Source organism: Lates calcarifer, linkage group LG6 (genome assembly GCF_001640805.2).
Source record: "Lates calcarifer isolate ASB-BC8 linkage group LG6, TLL_Latcal_v3, whole genome shotgun sequence".
Taxonomy (NCBI): domain Eukaryota; kingdom Metazoa; phylum Chordata; class Actinopteri; family Centropomidae; genus Lates; species Lates calcarifer.
The window spans coordinates 21,053,798-21,075,155 of NC_066838.1; the positions used below are offsets into that span (position 1 = coordinate 21,053,798).

The window sequence follows — 21,358 nt, forward strand, 5'->3', positions numbered from 1 at the left end:
GGTTGTTTTATTTGCCTTTCCTGTTTTTTTGTGTGTGGGATTTACATGTTCTACCCACGTCTGAGAGGTTTCCTCCGGATGATCCAGTTTTCTCTGACAGTCCAGAGACTCACAGGCTTAAGTGCAAACTCTAATTTGCCCCGTAGGTGTGAATGTGAATGTATTCGTCGGTTTGTGTGTGTTAGCCTTGTGACGGATTGACGACCTGTCCAGGGTGTAGCCTGCATCTTGCCCCGCCTCCCCCGCAACCCTGAACAGGAAGCAGATGAATGGATAGATAGCATCCTCAAATAGATTTGATGCCATAACAATTGATTCTACAGAATAAAGATGTCTCTATCACATACAGTGTTATTGTTTGATGAGTTTAAATCTTCTGTTATCACTCTGCTAACAAGAATAAAAAGGATGGAAATATAATAATAGACAGACTAGGACCACAACCAGTCATTACAGTATGGCAAAGTAAAGTCAGTCTTTGATCACCCATGTCTTCCAGCTGTGAGGGCTGCCACCAGATGGCCTGGCCCCTTCCTCTGCGCGGTCACAAATATCAGCCCCTGTCAGTCAGCTCACACAGAGACCCAGAGGAAGGCTGGCCTCCGGTGTCTCTACTGGGTTACATGTGAGAAGTTGACTGGCTGCAGAGAGATAATGAGGTCCAGCACTAAATTGATTGGCATGAATCCCAACTAGAGGTTCAGAAGTGAGGATTAAAGATGTCCTCCCACACTCTATCGGAACATCACCATATGAATAAGTCTGCAAGCTGTTCTAGGATAATATATGAGTGTGCCTTTTTCAATGTGGAATGCTGAGTGTGACGACTAAGGACAGAGAAACAGTTTCTTGACCTAAAATAAGAAAAACAGAAAATGATTCAAATACAGCTGTGACTTTCAGTATAAAGTATATTGTTTGTCCAAGACCCTGACTTCTGCTGTGTGTTGATATTGTGTACAACGAGCGTCTTGTACTGGAACTCAGTATTTAAGTGGTCCAAGGATGAAAATAAAAGGTGGTTGTCTGCACAAGCCCCCACATGTTTCCAAGATAATGGGGCTCCAGTAATAGTTCTTTTCTTGCCCTCATCCGTGACATTTCCAAGATGGGACAGACAAGCTGCCTTTCGCTGCCCACTAACCTGACCCAACTGCTGAATTCTCCAACCTGTCTCAATAACAACGTCTGCCTCGGCGTGTCCTCTCTCTCCTGCCCTTTTCTTCTCCTCCCTGTTTCTCCCCCTCTCCGTCACCTTCCTCCCCTATCCTCTCATTTCATCTCACTTCATCCTTGTCCTGTCCTTACCTGCAGTATCTCCTGCTGTCTACTTCCTCCCTTCACCCTGTTCTCACTCCCACTGTGCTCCACTGCGTGTCAATAAACAGCCCTGTCCTTCCTTCCCTTATCCGTCTGTATGTCATCCTGTCTCATGAGGAGCTGCTGCCATATCCCAGAGATGAGACAGATCACATGGGGCAGGGCTGTGACGCTGTGCGGGTTGAAACCCTTTGCACATCTTGCAGGTCCTGTGCTCGCTGCTTCTCTCAGAGGACACTTACATCCTTAGACAGGAGCTAATAAGAAGCAACAGCAGTACGACAGAGACACACAAGAGTCATCACACGCAAAGAAACACTACTGACTGTGCAGAGATCCGGTACGAGTTGTATTGTGCAGAAAGTATGTTACATTGCTCCTGCTATGGCTCCCGTCCAAAAGTGACTTCCCAGAACCAGACTTGTAACTTTCCCTATAGAGCTAAGCTTCTTTGTATATATTAAAGGACCAGGTCACAAGCCAGTGTCTGGTGGGTCCCACAATGACAACACCCTAAATTTACTGTAATGAGTGCTGGTCCCAAGGCAAATGATGAAATTACTCATTTGGGTCATAAAAGTTCAAGACCTCATGTCACATGGGTGTTTTTTTTCACATTCTTGGCACACAGTGTTCCCTTTTTAGCCAAGGCAACTGTCACTCTATTAAAAGACCCTTAAGTTTGGTATTTTCCCATCCTCTCCAGGCTTTTGTCCCAGAGGTGAGAGGTTTTCCTCTCACTTCTAAGGGGAGACAAGCCGTTTAGCAACATAGTCACTGCAATTTCAAAAGGTACACTCTAATTGTTATGTAACAGACTGTACAGGAAAAAATCCTTCACTGTTAACTGTGTTAGCTGTTCTCATTAAAATTGCTCTCAACAGATACCACTCAGCACTCCACAGGATAACCTACACCAGAGATGAGCTTCAGGTAGATAAGAGAAGTGTGAGAGAATTGATAAAGCATGAAAACTGGTGTAGGTTTTTATTCAGGAGAGGGAAGAGTTCTCTCTCCTTTTGTATTTTTCATATCCAATTTGGATGGGGAAAGTTAGCAAGGTTCCAAGTCCTGCAGGGGAATACAGCACTGAAAGCATGGGGAAGATACATAATAAATCTCCACAAGTGAGGGATCTGGGCTCATCCACAGAAACTCAGCCGGGCTTTGGAAGGCATACTTGTGTCATGACAGCTGCAATTTAACACTTCGGTTGACTAATCACCTTTCATTCAAGTGTTAAAAACTTAATGAGAGGCGCTCATTTTTGCGCCCACTTTCTTTTGGAAATAGCGTGTGACAGTCTACCCTAAATGTGTGAGAGTGACCACATCTGCTGCCACACCGTCACAAGGGAGTAAACCGGAGAGTGGGAGGGCGTTAACAGCGTCACTGTGTTGTTACGGTTCTGTTTGGTTGCTCACCTTCCCTGTCTCCTCCCTCTCTCCTCCCACTCGTCTCTACCCCCATCCTCCCTCTGCAGTGGACGTGCATCGCATTTAGAGCAGCAGGCAGCAGGTGGAGATGACATCATCTGCACTGCAGCACACTGCAGCACTGGGTCTGAACAAAGACATGTCAGCCTACCGCTAACTATCCCCCTCTCTCTCTCTCTTCATCTCTCCGTCTACATCTTTCCCCACCTGTAAGCCAGAGGGAGAGGAAGAGCATACCTTGTTCAAGGCAGGTTGTAGTGCTGTGACCTATCTCAACCCTCTGACTCCTCTCTTGACGCAAGCACTCAGTCTGGAACAGGCTCTCTTCACCTCACCTGTCTCAAGATGGTTTCCATATAGGAAGAATCTTGGCAAACATTCAAACCTGCTCAATATGAGAATGATCTGCTGATCTGTCCATAGCACAGATTGAAGGCAGAGACCTTAATGTTGTACTGTAAGTCCATTATTCACAGTGCAGCGTGTTGTCACTGAAAGCAGTAATTTACCAGCCAGTGACATTATGTTTTTCTGTCCAATGATAGCAGTTACTTGACCTCTTTTACAGTGGCTTATGGGAGGTTTGACTGTGACATTAGCTCTCCACGGAGCCCTGAGCCATGACTGCCAAGATACCGTAAAGCGCAAATGTCACCAGGTCGTGCTGTGAAGGCTCCCCACTTAGAGTCATTAGGTCCCTACCTACGGCGTCAACACTGAGAAAAGAGAGTAGGCAAAGTACACAAAAGCATGGCAAAGAAGATTTATAGACTCTATTTTTTCATTGTTTGCCTTTCTCTCACCATTTCTTTTTTTTTTTTTTTGCTGGTGTACTGAGTCCTTCTCCTCCCCTTCATCAATAAGCCAATAGCACGCAGGCAGACCATACACACACAGCCATGTTCCTGTCGCCTAGTTACGGCTCGGCAGCAGGTTGCCACAGAAACGGCCTCATAGTGGCTAAATGGGGAATGCTAATGCAGTCTTCTATACTCCCTGCTGCAGTGGGCTCTCTGTGCCCATCCCATTCTACTGTCTGTACACAGCATACTCTGTGCGTGTGTGTGCGCGCGCGCACATGTGTGTACTCATACTCACAAGTGTTTGTTGTGTTTAGTGTGTCCGTGAGTGTCCTAAAAGTCCCAGTGAGCCCTGTGTCTTATAATTATTTATGAACATACATTTGCAGTGTTTCTAAGTGTTTTGACTTTTTAAATATACATTTTATCCAGAGGTCAAAAAACCTGCCTGGCAATTTTGCAGTCTGCTTAATTTCCCAGTTACACCTTTTTTTGTGCTTGTTTCAATTAAAATATGTTGTTATGTGCTCTGCCCTTTGTTCAGTTAGGTCTTGAATTATGCAGCATGGTCTATATTTCTGACGTTAATGGCTTTTCTTGTTGCAAGGCTGAAAGTTTGAGCAGAGACAACCCATAAAAACTACTTTGACATAGGATACAAAGCAGTAGTTGCCTCCAAAGCAGCATGTAAACACCTTAGGTCTTATACACCTCCATCCATCTTGATGTATGGAAAGGCTGGGTTTTCAAGGACTCTGGATAGGTGCAAGTTGTGATTGATTCGGTACTGTCAGCTTTGTGGTCCTCCTACATTTTCAGGCTCATGGAACTTGGGTTGGCTGGGACTCCTTGGCCATAACAAGCTGTACTTAATCAGCTGGAGAGGGCCTTCAGCTGCACACTCCCCCAGAGCGTGTCTGAAGCCCTGTGTGAAAGGGTGGACACATATAACATGCCCCTACTCAATGGCCAATCATTCAACCTGTATTAGCCTGCTGGGGCTGTGTTTGAGTGGTGCAGGAGAGATGGCGGCAGTTTAGTGATGGGAGCCATTAGCGGATGATTGATGGGCTTTAAAGGTTATTTTAGTAAAGCCAATTGTTTTGATGGAGTTAATGATTGATGTTATTGTTTTTCACTCTCATTCTGGGAAGATTAATAATGATTATCAGGGTTTTTGTGTTATAGCTTAAAGTAGGAAATTAACTTTCCATCGGCTTTGCAGTATCTCAGAAATTAGTTTAATACATTTGTGTTGATTGCATGCCTCATGATGTTAAACCCCAAGTCACTGCGACAGTCTTAATGCTGCTCAGAGCAACATATTTGGTGCAGCTTGTGGTGCACACTGTGTGATAATTTGTCTTGTCAGGACACAGGGTTGTTTGTGCTGGTAACAGCAAAGAAGACAACATTTTTTTTTTTTTTTTGCTCACTTGATACTACTTGTGTGCTGACGTGTTCTTCTTCTGTGTCCCACTGTTTGCCCAGATAACCAGTTCAGAATGTCTATCCTGGAGCGCTTGGAGCAGATGGAGAGGAGGATGGCGGAGATGGCCAGCCACCAGCAGCCGAGCAGTGCGGGGAGTGGCGGAGCCGGGGGAGGAACAGGGGGGACAGGGGGAGCCGGAGGGGGAGGGGGAGGAGGAGGAGGGGGAGGCAACAACAGCCAGTCACAGGTAAAAAGCCACATCACACTACTCATATGACAACCAGTGCACATGAGGCAGTACACAGCAAGCACATTGTGTTGCTTGAGTGATTTCTTGATGTTAAAGAGGAATTTAGAACAACCAATAACGACTTACTGTTTTGTGTATGTGAGTGTGTATCTGGCCAGATGCAAGCAAGCAGCTCCTTTGAGAGCCGTGTCGTGGTGGTTTGCGAGAAGATGATGAGCAGAGCTTGCTGGGCCAAGTCCAAACATTTAATCCACTCCAAGACCTTCAGAGGCATGACACTCCTTCACCTGGCTGCAGGCCAGGGCTACGCCACCCTCATCCAGACACTCATCAAGTGGCGGTGAGAACAAACTACTCTAGATACTGTATAATGGTGCTTTGGTTTGTAATTGGTGTGCTCCACACCAAATGGTGTGTTGTTGATTGTTTTCTCTCTTCCATCTAGCACTAAGCATGCTGATAGTATTGATTTGGAGTTAGAAGTGGACCCTCTGAATGTGGATCACTTCTCCTGCACGCCTCTGGTAAGAATGTTGAACAACATCTATACAGCAGTGTGAGCAGCGGTGAAGAAAATCCAGAGTTTGTGTGATCTATTGTGAGAGCTTGATGTCTGTTAATAGTCCCATAATTCCTTTTCTTTGCCTTTTCCATCTGTTTTCCATCCAGATGTGGGCGTGTGCACTGGGTCACCTGGAGGCAGCAGTGGTCCTGTACAAGTGGGACAGACGTGCCCTGGCCATCCCAGATTCTCTAGGCCGTTTACCGCTGTCGATTGCCCGCTCTCGTGGCCATACCAAATTGGCTGAATGTCTGGAGCAGCTACAGAGGGAAGAGCAGCAGCCACCAGCCCCTCTCCCACCCACAACTCGTATGTCTTTCTCCCCGGGCCCTGATGCCCCCACCACAGACAGCTGGATGGTCAGCTGGGCAAATGACAGTGTAGTCGCACCCAGCGGCAAGAAAGGAGGTCCTGCCACCACTACAACCACATCTAGCACCACCAGCCTCAATCCAGGTCTCTTTTTGCATGTCTCTTACACTTGGAAGAAAAGTTACTGACTAGACTAGCTATCTTCTGTTAGCAATGACACACAATGTAAGTATATTATGCAGCTAATTGTTACTTGTTTTGTTTTTGCAGACTTGAGAAGGCCCAGGTCAGAGCCCTCCAACTACTACAGCAGCGAGGGCCAAAGAGACCTCCCACTAGCTAAAAAACATAAACCCAACCCAGAACTCTTTCAGACTCGGCCTGACAAGGCCATGTCTGTTCCTCTGAGCCTGGAGCAGCAACAGCTCCACAAGCTGTCCTCTAGCCCCAAGAGCCTGTCCTCAGAGGGCCTGAGCTCAGACAAGAGCCTGTCTACAGGAGGCAGCACGGGGACAGCCAGATGGACCTCAAGAGAGAGTTTCTCCAACAGTGGTTTGGGAAGGAAGACGCTGGGGGTCAGTGGAGGCAGCAGCCTGGGGAAGGAGAAACTGGTCAACCGGTTACGTCAGCGAGAACAGCTAGGCATGCTTGTGATGGCAGACAGAGAAATGGCTGATGCAGAACTGCTATCCTATCGGGAGGATCTGGAGAACCAGGACTGTCTCACACAGATGGATGACCTGCAGGTGATTTAAAAAAAAAAAAAAACTGTATTTGGTCAGCTAAATGTGTAGAACTTGGCACCAGAAAAGCCAAAGAATCAATTTGGACCAAAAGCATGTTGCTGTTGATGTAAATTACTGCATCACAGAAATGATATCCACACAATACAGCAGCAGAAATGACAACTACATAATGCTTAGGAGCAAAACATCAAACAGAAAGGTGGAAGTGTTAACTGATCTCCATTTCAAATATTTGTAAAAGTTGGTGAAAAAAGAAAAAGCAAAGCCTTACATATAGAAAGCTTTGTACTTTGAACTTTTTGAGGTGGCATGTATAAGAGCTACACAGTCACCAGTGAAGAAAGCATGGTAAGATGACATTTAAATTGGACACTACAGTACCATGCCACCTCTTTTATGTCCGCCCTCTCTATTGGGTAGGCGATACGCACCAGGCCAATCTGGCACTCTGTTAATGACCATCACTGCATAATAAACTCTCTCTATTGATCCTCTTCCATAGCCAAGGGATTCTTCCAGCCATCCATCTCAGTCTAACTACTCCTTCAACAGATGAAGTGCTGGATTAGAAATTTTAGCCAACAGCAATATCACTCTCATCATTATTATCCTCTCCACAGACATTAGATCCAGCATTTTTGATAGAGTAAAACAATTAGACCATATGCAATCATGAAATTAGGTTGTTTCTTAACACTCATGTATAATGGTAACCTTTGACAAAGAAAATCCTCTCCTCAGTCATCTTTGTTTGTTTACAACAAAACAGGTAAACATGATGACTCTGGCAGAGCACATCATTGAAGCAACACCAGAAAGAATCAAGAGGGAGAACTTCACCGCTGCAGACTCTGTGCCCTTAGACACGTCAGGGGTCAGCAACACCATGAACTGGCTGGCGAACTACTTGGGAGATGTGGAACAGCTGCCGAGCATCATACACTTACGGTAAGGAGTGCATCGGGGGAAAAGCAGATATGCATATTGTATAGCCAGCATGTGGGTGTGTGTATAGTGTGTGTGTCCTCCTCACTGCATAGGTAGTCATCCTTTTTCTATGCTTTGTTACACCATGGTATTGTCCAAGAAGTTTACTTATTTTTTTGGAGTAAAATGGTCCAGGAGTAAAAAAGAACACTGTACACTGTACACTTATAAATATCTGCCAATTTAACGTCAGAGTTATCATCTTCCTCCCTCAGATCTCTTTATAACGAACCCCTGACCCCGTCGTCCAACCCCAGCCTCAGTCCCGGCGGGTCTCCGCTGAGAGAGGGACCTCTGGAGAGATCCGCACTCCCATCCCCAGCTGACTGGAGTGAGTTCATCAATGCCTCCAACAGCAAGGTGGAGCGAGACCTGGCCCAGCTGACTCTGTCAGATCCAGAGCAGAGAGAGCTGTACGAGGCTGCCCGCCTAGTCCAAACTGCCTTCCGCAAGTACAAGGTACAGGCCTGGTGCTCAGGTGCCATATGCTGTGTGTACTGCAGCCCACAGTTGCAGGGTTGTACTGTTGTGGACTGGAGTAATTAGATGGTTTGGTTTTGGGCTTTTTCAGAGATGTTGAATGGTTGATTTTTATTTGGTTCCAAGCTATGGAGCGCTGATTTGTACAGTAAAGTTCATGGTTGTGATATGGTTCATTAACATCTTTCGTCTGGAGATATACTGTTTCTGATCACGCTTAATATTATTCACATTTTTCTATCTCTATTTCTGTCTCACTCTCTGTTTCTCTGCTCATATTCACATGACACCATAAACAAAGAAATATACAAATATGTCCCTGTGGTTTCAGCATGGGAAGGTGGCTTGAGCAGAGCATGGCCTTGCTTAGAGGAACGATGCATTATCCCCTTTATCCCTGCTCCAATTAGACACGGTTAAGTTTATGTTCTCCTCTCTCTGCTTCTCCCTCTCTCCCTCTCTCTCTCCCTCTCTCTCAGTTAGGAGTTTGGAGCCTGCTACTGCCTGTTTATAACTAGCTCTCCACACACTTCCTTTTCCCCTGCCCAACCCCATTCCTCAACTTGCTACCCACCCCCCCAGCTACACAAGTTTTCGTATGACAAATTTTTCGCTGTTGTTTTCAGTCACCTGTTGTGCCAGCTGATACTGAGGTGGACCTTTGGCTTTCTGTCACTCCACAGCTTACCTCCTCCTCCCCACTGCTCACACGGGAGGCCAGGCAGTCCACCAGGTGTGGACTCATTCCAGGGTGGCATTCATTTGCCAGTCACCAGGAGACTTCAAGGAGACTTGACAGAGCAACTAATTTCCTTTGTGACGAAATGCAGGTTCTACTGTGACCTCTGACCTATCCCACTCTACTCTCCCAACAGGGACGGCCGCTCAGAGAGCAACAGGAGGTAGCTGCTGCTGTTATTCAACGTTGCTACAAGAAATACAAACAGGTAGGCACCACAAAGTGCTAAAGTGTTCCTCATATGGAATGAATTAATCCATTAGTTTATATCATGGTCTGATTTAACTATCTCAGTACTGTTAAAATAATAGTGAGGCTTTTTAGTGAGTATTAGAGCATATTAGTGCATCATTCACAATCTTTCTATTTTTCTGTTTGCAAGCTAACATGGATAGCCTTGAAGGTAAAACATCTCACCAGACTTCAGCTAATGTCCTTCTACTAACGATATATATATATATACATATATACAGCAACAGCCTACAGCACTATCTCTGTATTCACACACAACAAAGTGTGACATAGTGTTTTGTTCTTGTCAACAGTATGCACTTTATAAGAAGATGACGCAGGCCGCCATCCTTATCCAGAGTAAATTCCGCAGCTACCACGAACAGAAGAAGTTCCAGCAGAGCAGGAGGGCCGCCGTGCTCATTCAGCAATACTACCGCAGCTACAAGGAGTTTGGCAGGCTGAAGCCCCACCACCGCGGGGCAGCTGCTGCCCTGGTGCAGCACAAACTGAGGTAGATACCCAGCCACATATTAAGGTCAAATACTGGAATACAGTAAGTTAATTAAGATACTTTGTCATGCTACCCATTACAAAATTAATTGCAATAGTTAAGTTATTGGACGTTCTGAAGGATAAGTGGTGCCTTCAGTTATTTATGGACAGACACATTTACAAAAGGAAACCCAGAGATTATAGAGATGATGCCTCTGTGTATCATTTTTTTTAGTTTCCAAATTATTATACTTCATCTTTTTTGCAACCTTCTTCTTTTCATTGAAAGATAAATATTGACTGTGTGCCAATCTTCAACTGTTGCTCCACAAACAGTATAACACTGTTATCTGTCTGGTGTTTTATAGAGGTAGTCTGCTCACAAAGAGGCAGGATCAGGCTGCCAGGAAGATCATGAGGTTCCTACGTCGCTGTCGCCACAGGTAGACCCCGACACTGACTAACACACATGCACACATATATACACATACTCGTATATACCTACACAAAATTTTACATAGGCAAAACAAGACTTCAGTGGTTGGTTCATGGTCTAAAAGAGTAATATCCCATTGAGTTAATCGGTAAGACACAGTAGAAACTACCACTAATTTAATCGTTTTGTCCATCTCTCAACTATTCTCGGTGTGATGTGTTTGATTTACTTTTGTTGGAAAAATTGGGTGGTTAGAAATGTCTCCAAAACCTAAGCTCCACCTCCTTCCCCCTCACTGTATTTGGCCCCCACCTGTCCTCGCCCCCTCCTTCACAGTGCCTACTGTGTGCTAATAGCTGTCTGGTATTGTTTTGCTGTTTATGCCAAGCCCCTTGATGGACCATAGACTGTTCAAGCGGGTGAGTGCAGCCTCAGCAACTCAGTTCGTGCCTCTCTCTCTCTCTTTCACACTCTCTCTGTTTACTCTGTATGCCTCTTTCTCCCTCTTATCTCCCACTCTGTCTCTCACTCTCACTCTTTAATAATACAATTATCTTCTCCTGAGGTCTCGGCCTTCGCATTCTCCTCTTCCTTCCCTCACTCTGATTTTCTCTTTTGCTCATTCCCTCTCTTTCTCTTTCTCCCACCCCTCCACCCACCCTGCCTCCTTCTCCATCACTGTTGCTTGATGCCTGCTTGCATGAAGGCTGCCAACTGGAGCCACAGGTGGACTGAGAAGCTCAGATTTAGAGCATAACCTATCTCAAACTAACAAAATGCTTATGAATGACAATATCACTGCAACACTTAACAGGCACTTCTCTGACTCTCTTTATCTCTTCTGTCTTTCTCTCCTTGGAAATTACTTTTCGTTCATGATTGTTTTTTTGTTCAGTTTTTTGTTTTTACTTTTTTTTTTTTTTTTTTTTTTTTTTTTTTTTTTTTTTTTTTACTTTTATGTGGTTATGCAGACAGCCAGTTTGAGAGAACCGGAGGCTTTTTCTCAATCATGTTTTATTCTGCTGCATGTCAAGTGGTGACAACTATGGGCCTTGCTCTTCTACCTTTAGGCATGCTATGGGCCTGCTGTTTCTCAAGTAGTTGTCTGTCTGTGTGACTGGCTGTGTGTCCTGTTTCTAGCCACTCAACAGACTGAGAGGGGAACTTATCCCCTCTGATTTCCATTTACTAAATCTGTGTCAAACTGTTGAATGTAATATGCCCATTGGTTCACCATAATACAAAACAAATTAAAAACTAATACAGTACAAAAAGAAACAGCTAAATGGGAAAAAGCTACAAACACCATATATAGCATGTATAGAAGTTTGAGCATTTGATTATTTTTCACAAATCTTTAACCTCCTTGCTGTTGACATTCATGTTACTTGTTTTAACTCTTTTCCATATCTGCTGTATATACTGTCCTAAATTAGGGTACCGTGTTTTTAGAGCAGGTGAGATTGTTGCTGTAACCACCTCTTATGGCAAGAGTGTCTGCTATACTGTGATAATGGGTTAGGAAGCTGTGATAGCATATAGGTCACAGCGAAAAAAACAAACAATCGGTTCTTTCACCCACTGGGACTACAGCACAGAGCTTTAATGGATTCATACCTTCAGGGAGTACACCAGCTCAGCATGAGAGGACGCAGCACACACACACATACTGCATCCAACCATGCGTCCTCCTAGTCTGCCTCTCTTCAGGACATACATGTTGCAATATTAACCCCCTGCTATGAATTGCCAGAGTAGGGCTAAATCCATAATATGGTGGTGGTTGATGTGTTAAAATACATTTTTCGAGTGAAGAGTGGTGTGTACTTGACCGCTTTTTGCTCATACACTTGAGACACGTCTCTTCTATGAACCCACAATAGCCTCTGGTAGTATATCTTCTGTGAACCCACAGATAATGCATTTATGAAGACTTGAAATTGAGAAAATCAGCTGCTCCCCCACCCCATAAATTAAGAATCTTAAGATTTCTTAGTTCTTTTTGTTTTCATGTGAGGTCGTGGTGGTCTTCACCCTGACCATAAACATTTAGTCCAATGACTTTTATCTCTTTAATTATCTCTGACTAACGATTTAAAAATGTAGAAGGACAGTTCTACATTTCATTCTTCATTTGTCACATTAGTGTAGTCACATTAGTGTCACCTGCTGCATTTTGTGTTAAAAACATTTTTCATGGTGCCAGGGCTCACTTTGAAATGAGTCATATCAATTTAGAATGACTGTAATCTTAATAACTATAATGTCATTATCATACTGTTTAGGATTAGTTCATATTAACTGTATTTCATGATAAAAATTTATTGTAATTCTTTTGTCACAAAAGTGCTTTTTATCTTAAGTGTAATAAGTTAGTATAGTAATGATTCTGTAATTGTGCCATAATTATCCCCTTTTGTTCATTCTAAAGTGCAAGTTCAGTTCAATCCTGACCAATGTTTCCTTTCACAGACCAGCTGTAGTTCCTGATGATCTGGGCTGACTTGATATTGTTCTGATAGTTTTGGCTGAACAGTGTGATACTGTTTAAGCCTGTTTCATCATAAGTTTGTTATTCAAGTCAAGGCTGTTGCATTCATGGACACCTGTCTTTGTCTGTGTTCCAGGGTGAAAGAATTGAAAAGGGCCAGGGAACATGAGACCCCTCAGAAGAGCCCCCTTGCGATGTGACATCACTCTCCTGACTCCTCTTTTCTTTTTTTGTTTGTACCCAAGACATTTTACAAGAGAAATGGAAAAAAACATCAATGCAAGCACTGCAATTATTACTACTTCTGCAGTGTTACTGGTTCAACTACTATTACATGTACAACAGCATTTTTTCACATATCTATTCTTTCCACTGACTTGATTTTGGTCGGAGAGTGGCAACTTCTACGGGATTATAAACTGTAAGGGCCAGGGTGGGGGGTGCAGAACATTTGCTTCATGGCATTTTTTGCACTTTTTCATGGATTGCTTTGTCTTTTTTGGATATGAAGAGGTTTTTGGACGACAGAAGAAGCGAACACAAGACATGCCTGAGGAGGTCTGTCACACGTGAGGACCTGAAGGGACGTAAATTAAGGCTGCTGCAGAAGATCTCAGAGGATAGGGAGACCATGCGGAAACACTTTGGGCTCTAATTGTTTTTCATAATTTTTTAAGTGACCAATCAATTCATTTGGAGAAGGATTTTTTTTAAACCAAACACATTGGTAACCCACATGCCCACTTCTTACCACTGCTGTAGATGATATGATATTCAGTTTAGCTCAACAGTTCCTCCTTTCCCACTGTGCTCTACCCCACCAGTCTGCCCACACAGGTGGAGCTACAAATGAATGTAGTCGGGGGGTTTAACCATGCATATGCAGATGGGGGATAAAATATTTCTGTTTTTCCATTTCTTAAAAAAACCCTATGCTTTATCGTATATATTGTCACTTTATTACTTGAATTTGTTCCATACTGTCCAATGTATTTGTTCCATCATGTCTAATGTATTGATGATCTGTATCTTCAGACTATGTTGTTGAATCCTACCAAGAAAAAATGCATGACTTCTTGGCAAGAAAAGTCTTTGCTTGTGTGCTTATGGTCTAGTCTTTCAGCCTATCCTATGATTTCCTTTCTGTTTCCACATTAGTGGTACACATCTTCTCCTCCATAAGTTCTGCCATCTCAGTAATGAAGCTATCCCCATATTGTCCTGTTTCTTTTTTCATTTTGTTTCAGTTTGCCTTGTTCAGTTGATTGCTCCTCTGGAACCTAATGAGAGAAAAGAACTTGCCTACTTTTGTGTTGTAATGGTTATGGTCATGCAGGTTATTACTGTTCTTTTTAAATGAACTTCAGAGCCTGTGAAGGCTTTTGAGGGGAAGATCACATACATTGCCTTGACGTCTTAGAGATTCTTTGAGGGGTCCCTAAGCTTGTCCCAAAATAGGGGTTTGACAAATCCATATTTTTGACAATTGAGCGATTTCTGTATATAAAGAAGGCTGAAAGTACGTAGGAAAAAAAAACATTTACCCGAAGGGGATTGTATTTTAGAAATATATTATTTTATTCATTAAAAATGGGTCAAAAACAGGTACGAGACAAAAACAGAATATTTGTATAGTTTTGTTTGAATGCCTAAGAAGTATGGTTGTATTGTTTGTATATAGTGTAAATACCTGGGATAAAAATGAGCTATGTGCATGAAAAGTATGAACAGAGTCAAAAGGGAGAAAAAAAACAACAAAAGCAGTAGTGGCTATGCTCTGTAAAATTAAAACTATTTCACTATTAGAGTATTTTATTTTATTTTGATTGTTCTTGAGAAGAACATTTTGCTAAAGCATGATATTATTGCAATATGAAAAAGTAAAAAAAAATACTGTATTTAGAGTTAGGAGAAGTCTGCAAAATTATCTTAAAACAAGTACGGTTATGTTTTTTTTTTTTTTTTCTTTTGTTTGTTTTGGGCTACCAAGAATCTTTTGCCAATGGTGCCAAGGTATGTGAATGCTATATAGCTTAAGAAGAGAATTAAGTTAATTTTTGCAGAACAGATAATCATAACAGTGAAATACACACTAGCACTAAAGACCATAAGATCACAACTGGCGGAAGGATCACTAGATCAATAAGGTACACAGTCTGCAGAGGGAGTTATATTTACACAGAAAGCATTTAAGTCTCTCATGTCTCCACCATCCCCACAGATAAATGAAGCATTTGACCATTTCTGAATATACCATTGCAACGTTTCAGTTTTATTTTTGTTGTCATTGCAAATGGAATGTGATGTGTTACTGAGGTATCTTGTCTGATCTTAAAGATTGTAAATGGCAGCCTTGCCCATGGCGTCCCTATAAAGCAATCCATGTTATTACTCTCTATCACAGACAAAAGATTGAATTTGCCTCTTAAAATGTTGCAGCAAGCTTTGATTCATCAATCCCTAAAGTAAACTGGTGAGCAGATTTTCCTAATACAAAATGTCTTAAACTCCTTGATCAAGGCTGCCAGGGTCTAAACAGACCTTGTACTCCAAAAGAACAAAGATGTCTAGTTGAAAAACATGTGTAGCATAACGTACATGACTGGATTTCTTTGTCGAGCAGCTGAAAACACATTTGCAAAATGAATCGGTCAAAGGTGCTAACACAGTTCCATCCGGCACTAAAAGTTGTCATTCACCTTGATGCAGGGTCAGTGAGTCAAAGCGACTGTAATGCGCTGGTGCCATTTATAATTGCGAGGCATAAGATGTGTCTTGTAAATAGCAGACTTGATTGGGCTGTAGGAACAATCTGAGAGAGTATACACATGAGCTGCTGGTCTAGAGGTGCCTGTTGATTGCTGCCTAATTCTTATAATATATTCCTACCAGAACTACCAGAAAATGTATTCTGTATCCAAGTAATGACATGTGATTATTCAGCCAAGTGCCACTGAAAAACTTGAGTTGTATTGTCATTTTTGTTAAATGATTACTAGGCTAAATAGGTATTTCTTTTTTTTTTCCTTGACTGACTGGTTGTTTTTTTTGTTTGTTTGTTTTCCACTCATCTGATATGTAAACTTTATTTCCTGAGTGTTTATGTAGAAAGTGCCTATTCATATCCTGATAACGCCAAGCTAATGCCAGAATGCATACAATGTACCAGAGGTTGAGAATTTTTAGAGAACATGGTCACACACACTCAGTGCTGTATCTTCTACATGAACACACACGATCACCATTACCTTGCACTCACCAGAGCCACAATTATGATATTCCCTGTTCACTCCAGTATCAGTGCAGCACTCCAGCTTGTCAACATGTTAAGTTTTTTTTTCTTTCTTTTACTGTCTTCTTTTCTGTTTTATACTGGGACAGCTTGTTAAAACCACATTTAGAAATGCCACTACTGGGGTTTGTTGCCTTGCATTCATCCTCAAGTCTGTGGTTAGAATGCATAGCCAATGCAATGTCGTGGCAAAAAGGAGAAGGATTTATTATGCTTGCATGGGTAAAATAGTTAACAGGGTGACAGAACTGCACCTAAAGCATGCTTATTTTCCTAGAATCGATAGTCAGATAGACTTGTTAAAAGAATTAACTGTTCTGTAAAACGATGAACATTGGTTTGACGTGTCACAGAACTCAGAAAGACAGAGGGCATGTGACTGGAGGGCAGACCTACAAATTGAGCCAATGATCAATAACTCAGTAGCTACTGACGTTTTCATGGCAAAGCATGAGGACAAGATTGTTTTTAGAGCAAGCTCTAACTTTTTAGACTTTTTTTCTTTAGTTTTCGATTCATTTAGATTTGATCAGTGTGCTCCCAACTCCAAATAAGGAACAAACGGACAAGGTTGGAGACCATTGTGACAGTATATATAGCAAGTATTAACTAAGCGACACACGATACACACAAACACATGCACAAAGACACCGCACAGCACACATGCAGACATGTCAAGGTGTCAGTTTCACTTGTACACCGAGCGGCGAAGGCAGCATTGGTCTTCTCCGGGCCGAGGGACTGGTTCACCTCCCTTCTGTATTTTACTCAGGGTGCCAAAAATGGGGAGGAGGAAACAGAGCAGGACACATGATTCACAGCAGAAGAAGCTGAAATTGAAAAAGGGTAAAAAATCTTTCAGCAACGCTCTCTGGTGAAGAATCTAGGGCAGACAGGTTCACCACTGCGATACTGAAGTCCTTAAAATGAGTGAATATGAAGTATAATCCATTTCCTCTCAGTATCGTTGAACATTTCAGACACCAGTGGAGCCCTGGAATAAAGTCCTGTTATATATAGCTCATTAAGATAAATGATTTGACATTCTTTCATAGAAGCCTGTCAAATCATAGTATAATTCTGGCCGGTTCTTTAGGCCTTTAATTTATCTAAGTGACAAAGTACAGAGGGTATTTAAGATTAAGAGTGTAATTATATGAAAAGTTCACCTGCAAATCTTGTTTTACTGCCATTTATGAATGGGATGACAGGTTAGCTGATAGGCTCTCTGCATTAGTATACAGTTATTATAAATTTCAAGATGTTCTGTGAACTGACCTGGGAATCTGCCTTTCCTCCTCTTCTTTTTCCCAAGCACCCAAACCGGAGAAAGGTAGGCACATCAGGACAACAGAACAGATTTACAACATATTCCACTTGTGGACACAGAGCAATAAAGAACTATTTTGTGGAGACCTATAGACCTAGTGAAGTTTAAATTGATTGGACACATGTAGTCGACTTACTCTTATGCAAATGCCAGTATTGCAAGACAAGCATTCAGTAGTTTATGGACAGCAATTATATGGCACCCTTTACTGAACTGCACGTTTTCATCAATTCCAAACCAAGAAGAAAAAAAAAGGCCCTGCTTTGATAGAAAGTCACGGGTCCTCGACACTTTGCATGTGAACTAGTGATAGATCTATTTTCCTCTCCTCTATAGCTGTCTTTCTCTCTGTCTTTCCCTGTTATGTGACCCAATTTTTCTCCGCTCCCAACCTCTATACCCTTAAAAGTCTCATCTCCTCTCGGTTCTCCTAATGTGTTTTACTTTCCTCCTTTTTCTTCCCTTCTCTTGTTTGTAAGTTTTATTTTTGTAATTGTGCATGTACAAGTGTCACTGACTCGATGGATATGTAAAAAAAAGAAAAAAAAGAAAAAAAAGAGATTTCAGCTGCTGAAGCCATGCAAAACGTTTTGAATTGCCCTTAAAATATGGAAGATGTTTTCTGAATGCTTTATATTCTTTCTGCTGTAAAATAATAAAAAAAGGAAAAAATGAAGAAAACTTGAGAACCACTTTTGCAACGTGTTTTTGTTTCCTCCTTTACCTTTAAGAAAGTGTTTTCTTTCTCACCAACATTTTTTATCCAAAAAAAGACAATTATCAGATACAGTTTTTATAATATAGGTTTTATTTCTATTCAGCATTTCACATTTAAAAGACATTTGGTCATACATCAAGTGTACACAAATCTAGTTCCACACAACATAAAAGTAATCTTAATAAATAATCTTAAAGTCCTCAAGCAACATGTCTCGATCATACCTGCTTGTGTATGTGAGTGTGTATGTGTGAGTATATGCAGTGGGCATGCATATGCGCACATACAATCTGTCTGCATGTACTTATGTGAGTGCAAGATAGGGTTTTTTGTTTTAGTGCAAGCCCTGTCTCTTGTGTGTGTGGCATTAATATCTGTTGTTTTAGTTTTAGACGCAGTACTTCCAGAAACACTCAGAATTCCCTCCTCTCTTCCTGAACTGCTTCCGGATGCCGAACACATGGCTGAATGGATTTAGGAGACTTTGTTTCTCCAGTAGGACCTGAAAGAGAAGATAAAGTAGGAGCAATAAACATTTTGCTTTATTTTCAGTGCACAGCGTACTTTTCTTTGCTGTATTAGGGATGACATTTGTAGAAAACCCACCTCTCTTTTCATCCCCCTAGGAAGCAGGCCTGCTGTTCTGACACCTGGGAGAATATAAAACATGAGACCATTAGCTATGTTTCTGTGCAAGTGCAGCTTTTCAGCAGTGGGTAAAGAGGAGGGTAAATGACGAGGTGACTCTTGCCACTATAAACTTCCCGTGCTCGATCAGTACCTCCAACTGCCTCACGCTTCAGTGGATGCAGATTTTTCCTGCATATGAGCACATTAGTATTATGATGTTCATGCAAGTGTGGATTGTATGTTTCTCACCATCTCTGTTGATCTCCCCAGATATCAGAGTGGAATATCTGAGACCAGCACCATCCTGAGAAGGGAAGGCTTGCTCAGAGAGAGACAGATCATCCAGAGTGCCGGCTCCTCGGTCCTCCGCTGATACTGAGGACAACCCAACAGCCACATACAGTTGGTAACACACCACTGACAGGTATAACACAGTTTACATTTTCAATATACAGACAGTAAACACACAGAGCAAGACGAACACTTTTAATCTTTTAAACAGTGATAACTTAGTTTTTGATTATTTGAACAGAGAACTGATTCTGTTCTTCTGACAGAAGAATCCAGCATTAATAGTTCAGCTGTGTGAACTTTGGCAGAACAGTCCTCTCAACACTGTGACTTGAAAGTAATTATTTCAAGGCCTCAAAACATGCTTTGTCTACCATTAATCCTCACAAATGAAGTGTTATTACTAAAAATGATAATCAATGTGCTGAATTAGTAAATAATTCAGCTGTGTATAACAGCTACTTTCCACTCACCAGGTCCTGGATAAGGCATCTCAGCAGATTCTGTGATGGGGTGAGCCAGCAGTGGGCCAGAGGCCACGAGCAGGAAGGCCCAGGACAGGAGATGGTTACACTTCATCACTGTAGGACGCTGTTGTTGGAAGGGGCTCTGATTCTTACGGAGGTCCACAGGTGGAAAAGAAGACTTGTACATGCTCCGTCGGTCCCAACTGGGTTATATAGTTCCAGCTGTAGCCTACCCCACCCCCCTCCCGCATGCCACACAGCAGTCTCCCACACACACACACTTTTGCTGGCCACAATAGCCATCAGCAGTATGAACAGTCTCATCCCATCCAACTGTCATAAATCAACAGGCAGTCACAGGTGAATTATAGGCTCAATAAAAAGACAAGTGCCCTGGCCCATGTTTCAAGGGCACAGTCATGTTTTACCAGCTCTTCAGCTTGATTGACTGTTTTTACTGACTTTGTAAATGGGACCAAAGCAGGTGTTTCAGATGTCACTCTCAACAACATCCCATAGGGGAGCAGGTGGAGAAACTGTGCAGCCAAATGACTAATGTTCTTATGCTAGCAGCTCATTAAACTCTCGGGCCATTTGAATCCTCTTGACTCAAAGCCCACAGAAAAACTCCACAACTGGAGCTGCATACAAAGCAATAGAATTCCCTAATAAAACAGCATAATTACTCGCAGGTTCAGTGGAAATGCTAAAACGTTCAAGGACTTGCAGTCTATAAGCCATGTGACATTTTAAGACAGCACAGAATTTTCAATGGGTCACTGAATCAGGTTGATTCATGCACATTATTTAGAGACTTTGTTCTGGTACGATGTGATGTTTGTGCTTTCACTTCCTTGTAGTCATGCAATAAAACTCAACTTTACGAGTTCTTCCAGCATCGGTGTATGGAGTCACAAAACCTCTGCTATTGGACGGGAGATTGGGGGACAGGTGGAGACAGCTATTTACAAAGTCACATTTTGCACCTCTGTATGTAATTTGTATATTTATTAGAAGTATGACGTCAGTGTTCAGTCTCTTGTATGATAATGAGGGTTGACGAAGCGACAGTGACATTTAATTTTATGGTCAGAAGGCCAGACGCTCCATTAGGTGATGCTGTATATCATGAAAAGCTATTAAGATTTATATTCTGTATTAGTCAAGGCCCCTGCTGCCAATCCCAGGTTGTTCCAGCCTCTAAAATAAATGTTGTCCCTTCCGTACTTAAGGTTTATCCAGCTATAAATGGGGCCTACTTTACAATTCATGAGGAATCTAGAATTTCCTCAAGGCACAGGTGCTTTTAACAAACAAATGGACACATACTACATGATGAGGATCAGTATGTTGCTGAGTTTGAGAACTGCTACAACAGTTTAAAAAAAACATGAATAGCAGCATCTATCATGGTGTTACATACAGTATATGGTAGTAGACAACATAATCATTCACCATAAACAAAATTTAGTGGCTGAACTCAATTCTAAAAAACATGGATTTAATCCTTTTCTGAAATAAATTAATATGTTTCCTTTAAGTAAATCGTCAAGCAGTATTTTATTGTTGTTTGTGTCTGTTTGCCAAAGCCTTGCTTGGTCTGACTAGATCTCACCTGGTGGGTGGTTAAAAACATAGAAACGCATTGTATTATGTGAGTGTATCTTTTGTTTTGCCAAAAACAGGATAAAATCTCAACATAAAAAACTGAAGCTGTCAGACAAATGTACCAAAGCAAAAAGAAAAATACTTTCCCCTTAAATGTACTTGAGTGAATGCAAGTCTCTGCGCTTGTCTTGTCAACACTGACCCAAGAAGAGGTCCCTACCTATGCATTTGAGATGTAAGTGATGGGGAACAAAATCCACAGTCCTTCTGTGTAAAATGTAGACTACGCTTAGGTTGTTCAGTTG

General features: G+C 42.1%; 2 protein-coding genes across 10 annotated transcripts in view; one reads left to right on the plus strand and one right to left on the minus strand.

The window, feature by feature from the left end:
• Positions 1 to 18,028, plus strand: part of camta1a (calmodulin binding transcription activator 1a) — a 274,478-nt gene extending 256,450 nt beyond the window's left edge. For 4 of the 9 annotated variants that reach the window (XM_018674475.1, XM_018674480.1, XM_018674479.1 and 1 more), the window contains 13 exons: positions 5,048 to 5,235; positions 5,382 to 5,578; positions 5,684 to 5,762; positions 5,908 to 6,256; positions 6,383 to 6,858; positions 7,628 to 7,806; positions 8,061 to 8,304; positions 9,201 to 9,272; positions 9,447 to 9,467; positions 9,610 to 9,809; positions 10,159 to 10,233; positions 10,615 to 10,645; positions 12,854 to 18,028. In XM_018674475.1, the coding sequence (XP_018529991.1) occupies positions 5,048 to 5,235; positions 5,382 to 5,578; positions 5,684 to 5,762; positions 5,908 to 6,256; positions 6,383 to 6,858; positions 7,628 to 7,806; positions 8,061 to 8,304; positions 9,201 to 9,272; positions 9,447 to 9,467; positions 9,610 to 9,809; positions 10,159 to 10,233; positions 10,615 to 10,645; positions 12,854 to 12,886 (2,144 nt within the window). In that variant the 3' untranslated portion in view covers positions 12,887 to 18,028. Of the gene's footprint in view, positions 1 to 5,047; positions 5,236 to 5,381; positions 5,579 to 5,683; positions 5,763 to 5,907; positions 6,257 to 6,382; positions 6,859 to 7,627; positions 7,807 to 8,060; positions 8,305 to 9,200; positions 9,273 to 9,446; positions 9,468 to 9,609; positions 9,810 to 10,158; positions 10,234 to 10,614; positions 10,669 to 12,853 lie in introns of all 9 variants that reach the window. The other 5 variants (XM_018674477.1, XM_018674482.1, XM_051071351.1 and 2 more) reach the window with 4 other exon arrangements.
• A 382-nt stretch (positions 18,029 to 18,410) lies between these two features.
• Positions 18,411 to 20,240, minus strand: LOC108882095 (urotensin-2). The gene is made up of 4 exons (XM_018674375.2): positions 19,452 to 20,240; positions 18,937 to 19,062; positions 18,664 to 18,707; positions 18,411 to 18,559 (listed from the first exon to the last, which is right to left on the minus strand). Exons 1-4 carry the CDS (start codon positions 19,630 to 19,632, stop codon positions 18,446 to 18,448), a joined length of 465 nt encoding a protein of 154 aa, XP_018529891.1. The 5' UTR covers positions 19,633 to 20,240; the 3' UTR covers positions 18,411 to 18,445.
• Between the last annotated feature and the right edge of the window lie 1,118 nt (positions 20,241 to 21,358).

Excerpts from the sequence above, each read along its gene's own strand:
- LOC108882095 (XM_018674375.2), bottom strand. The coding sequence starts at position 19,632 with ATGTACAAGTCTTCTTTTCCACCTGTGGACCTCCGTAAGAATCAGAGC. Across the intron at positions 19,063-19,451 it reads GATGCCTTATCCAGGACCTG|TATCAGCGGAGGACCGAGGA; the intron begins GTGAGTGGAAAG and ends GGTTGTCCTCAG. Across the intron at positions 18,560-18,663 it reads CTAGGGGGATGAAAAGAGAG|GTCCTACTGGAGAAACAAAG; the intron begins GTGGGTTTTCTA and ends CTTCTCTTTCAG.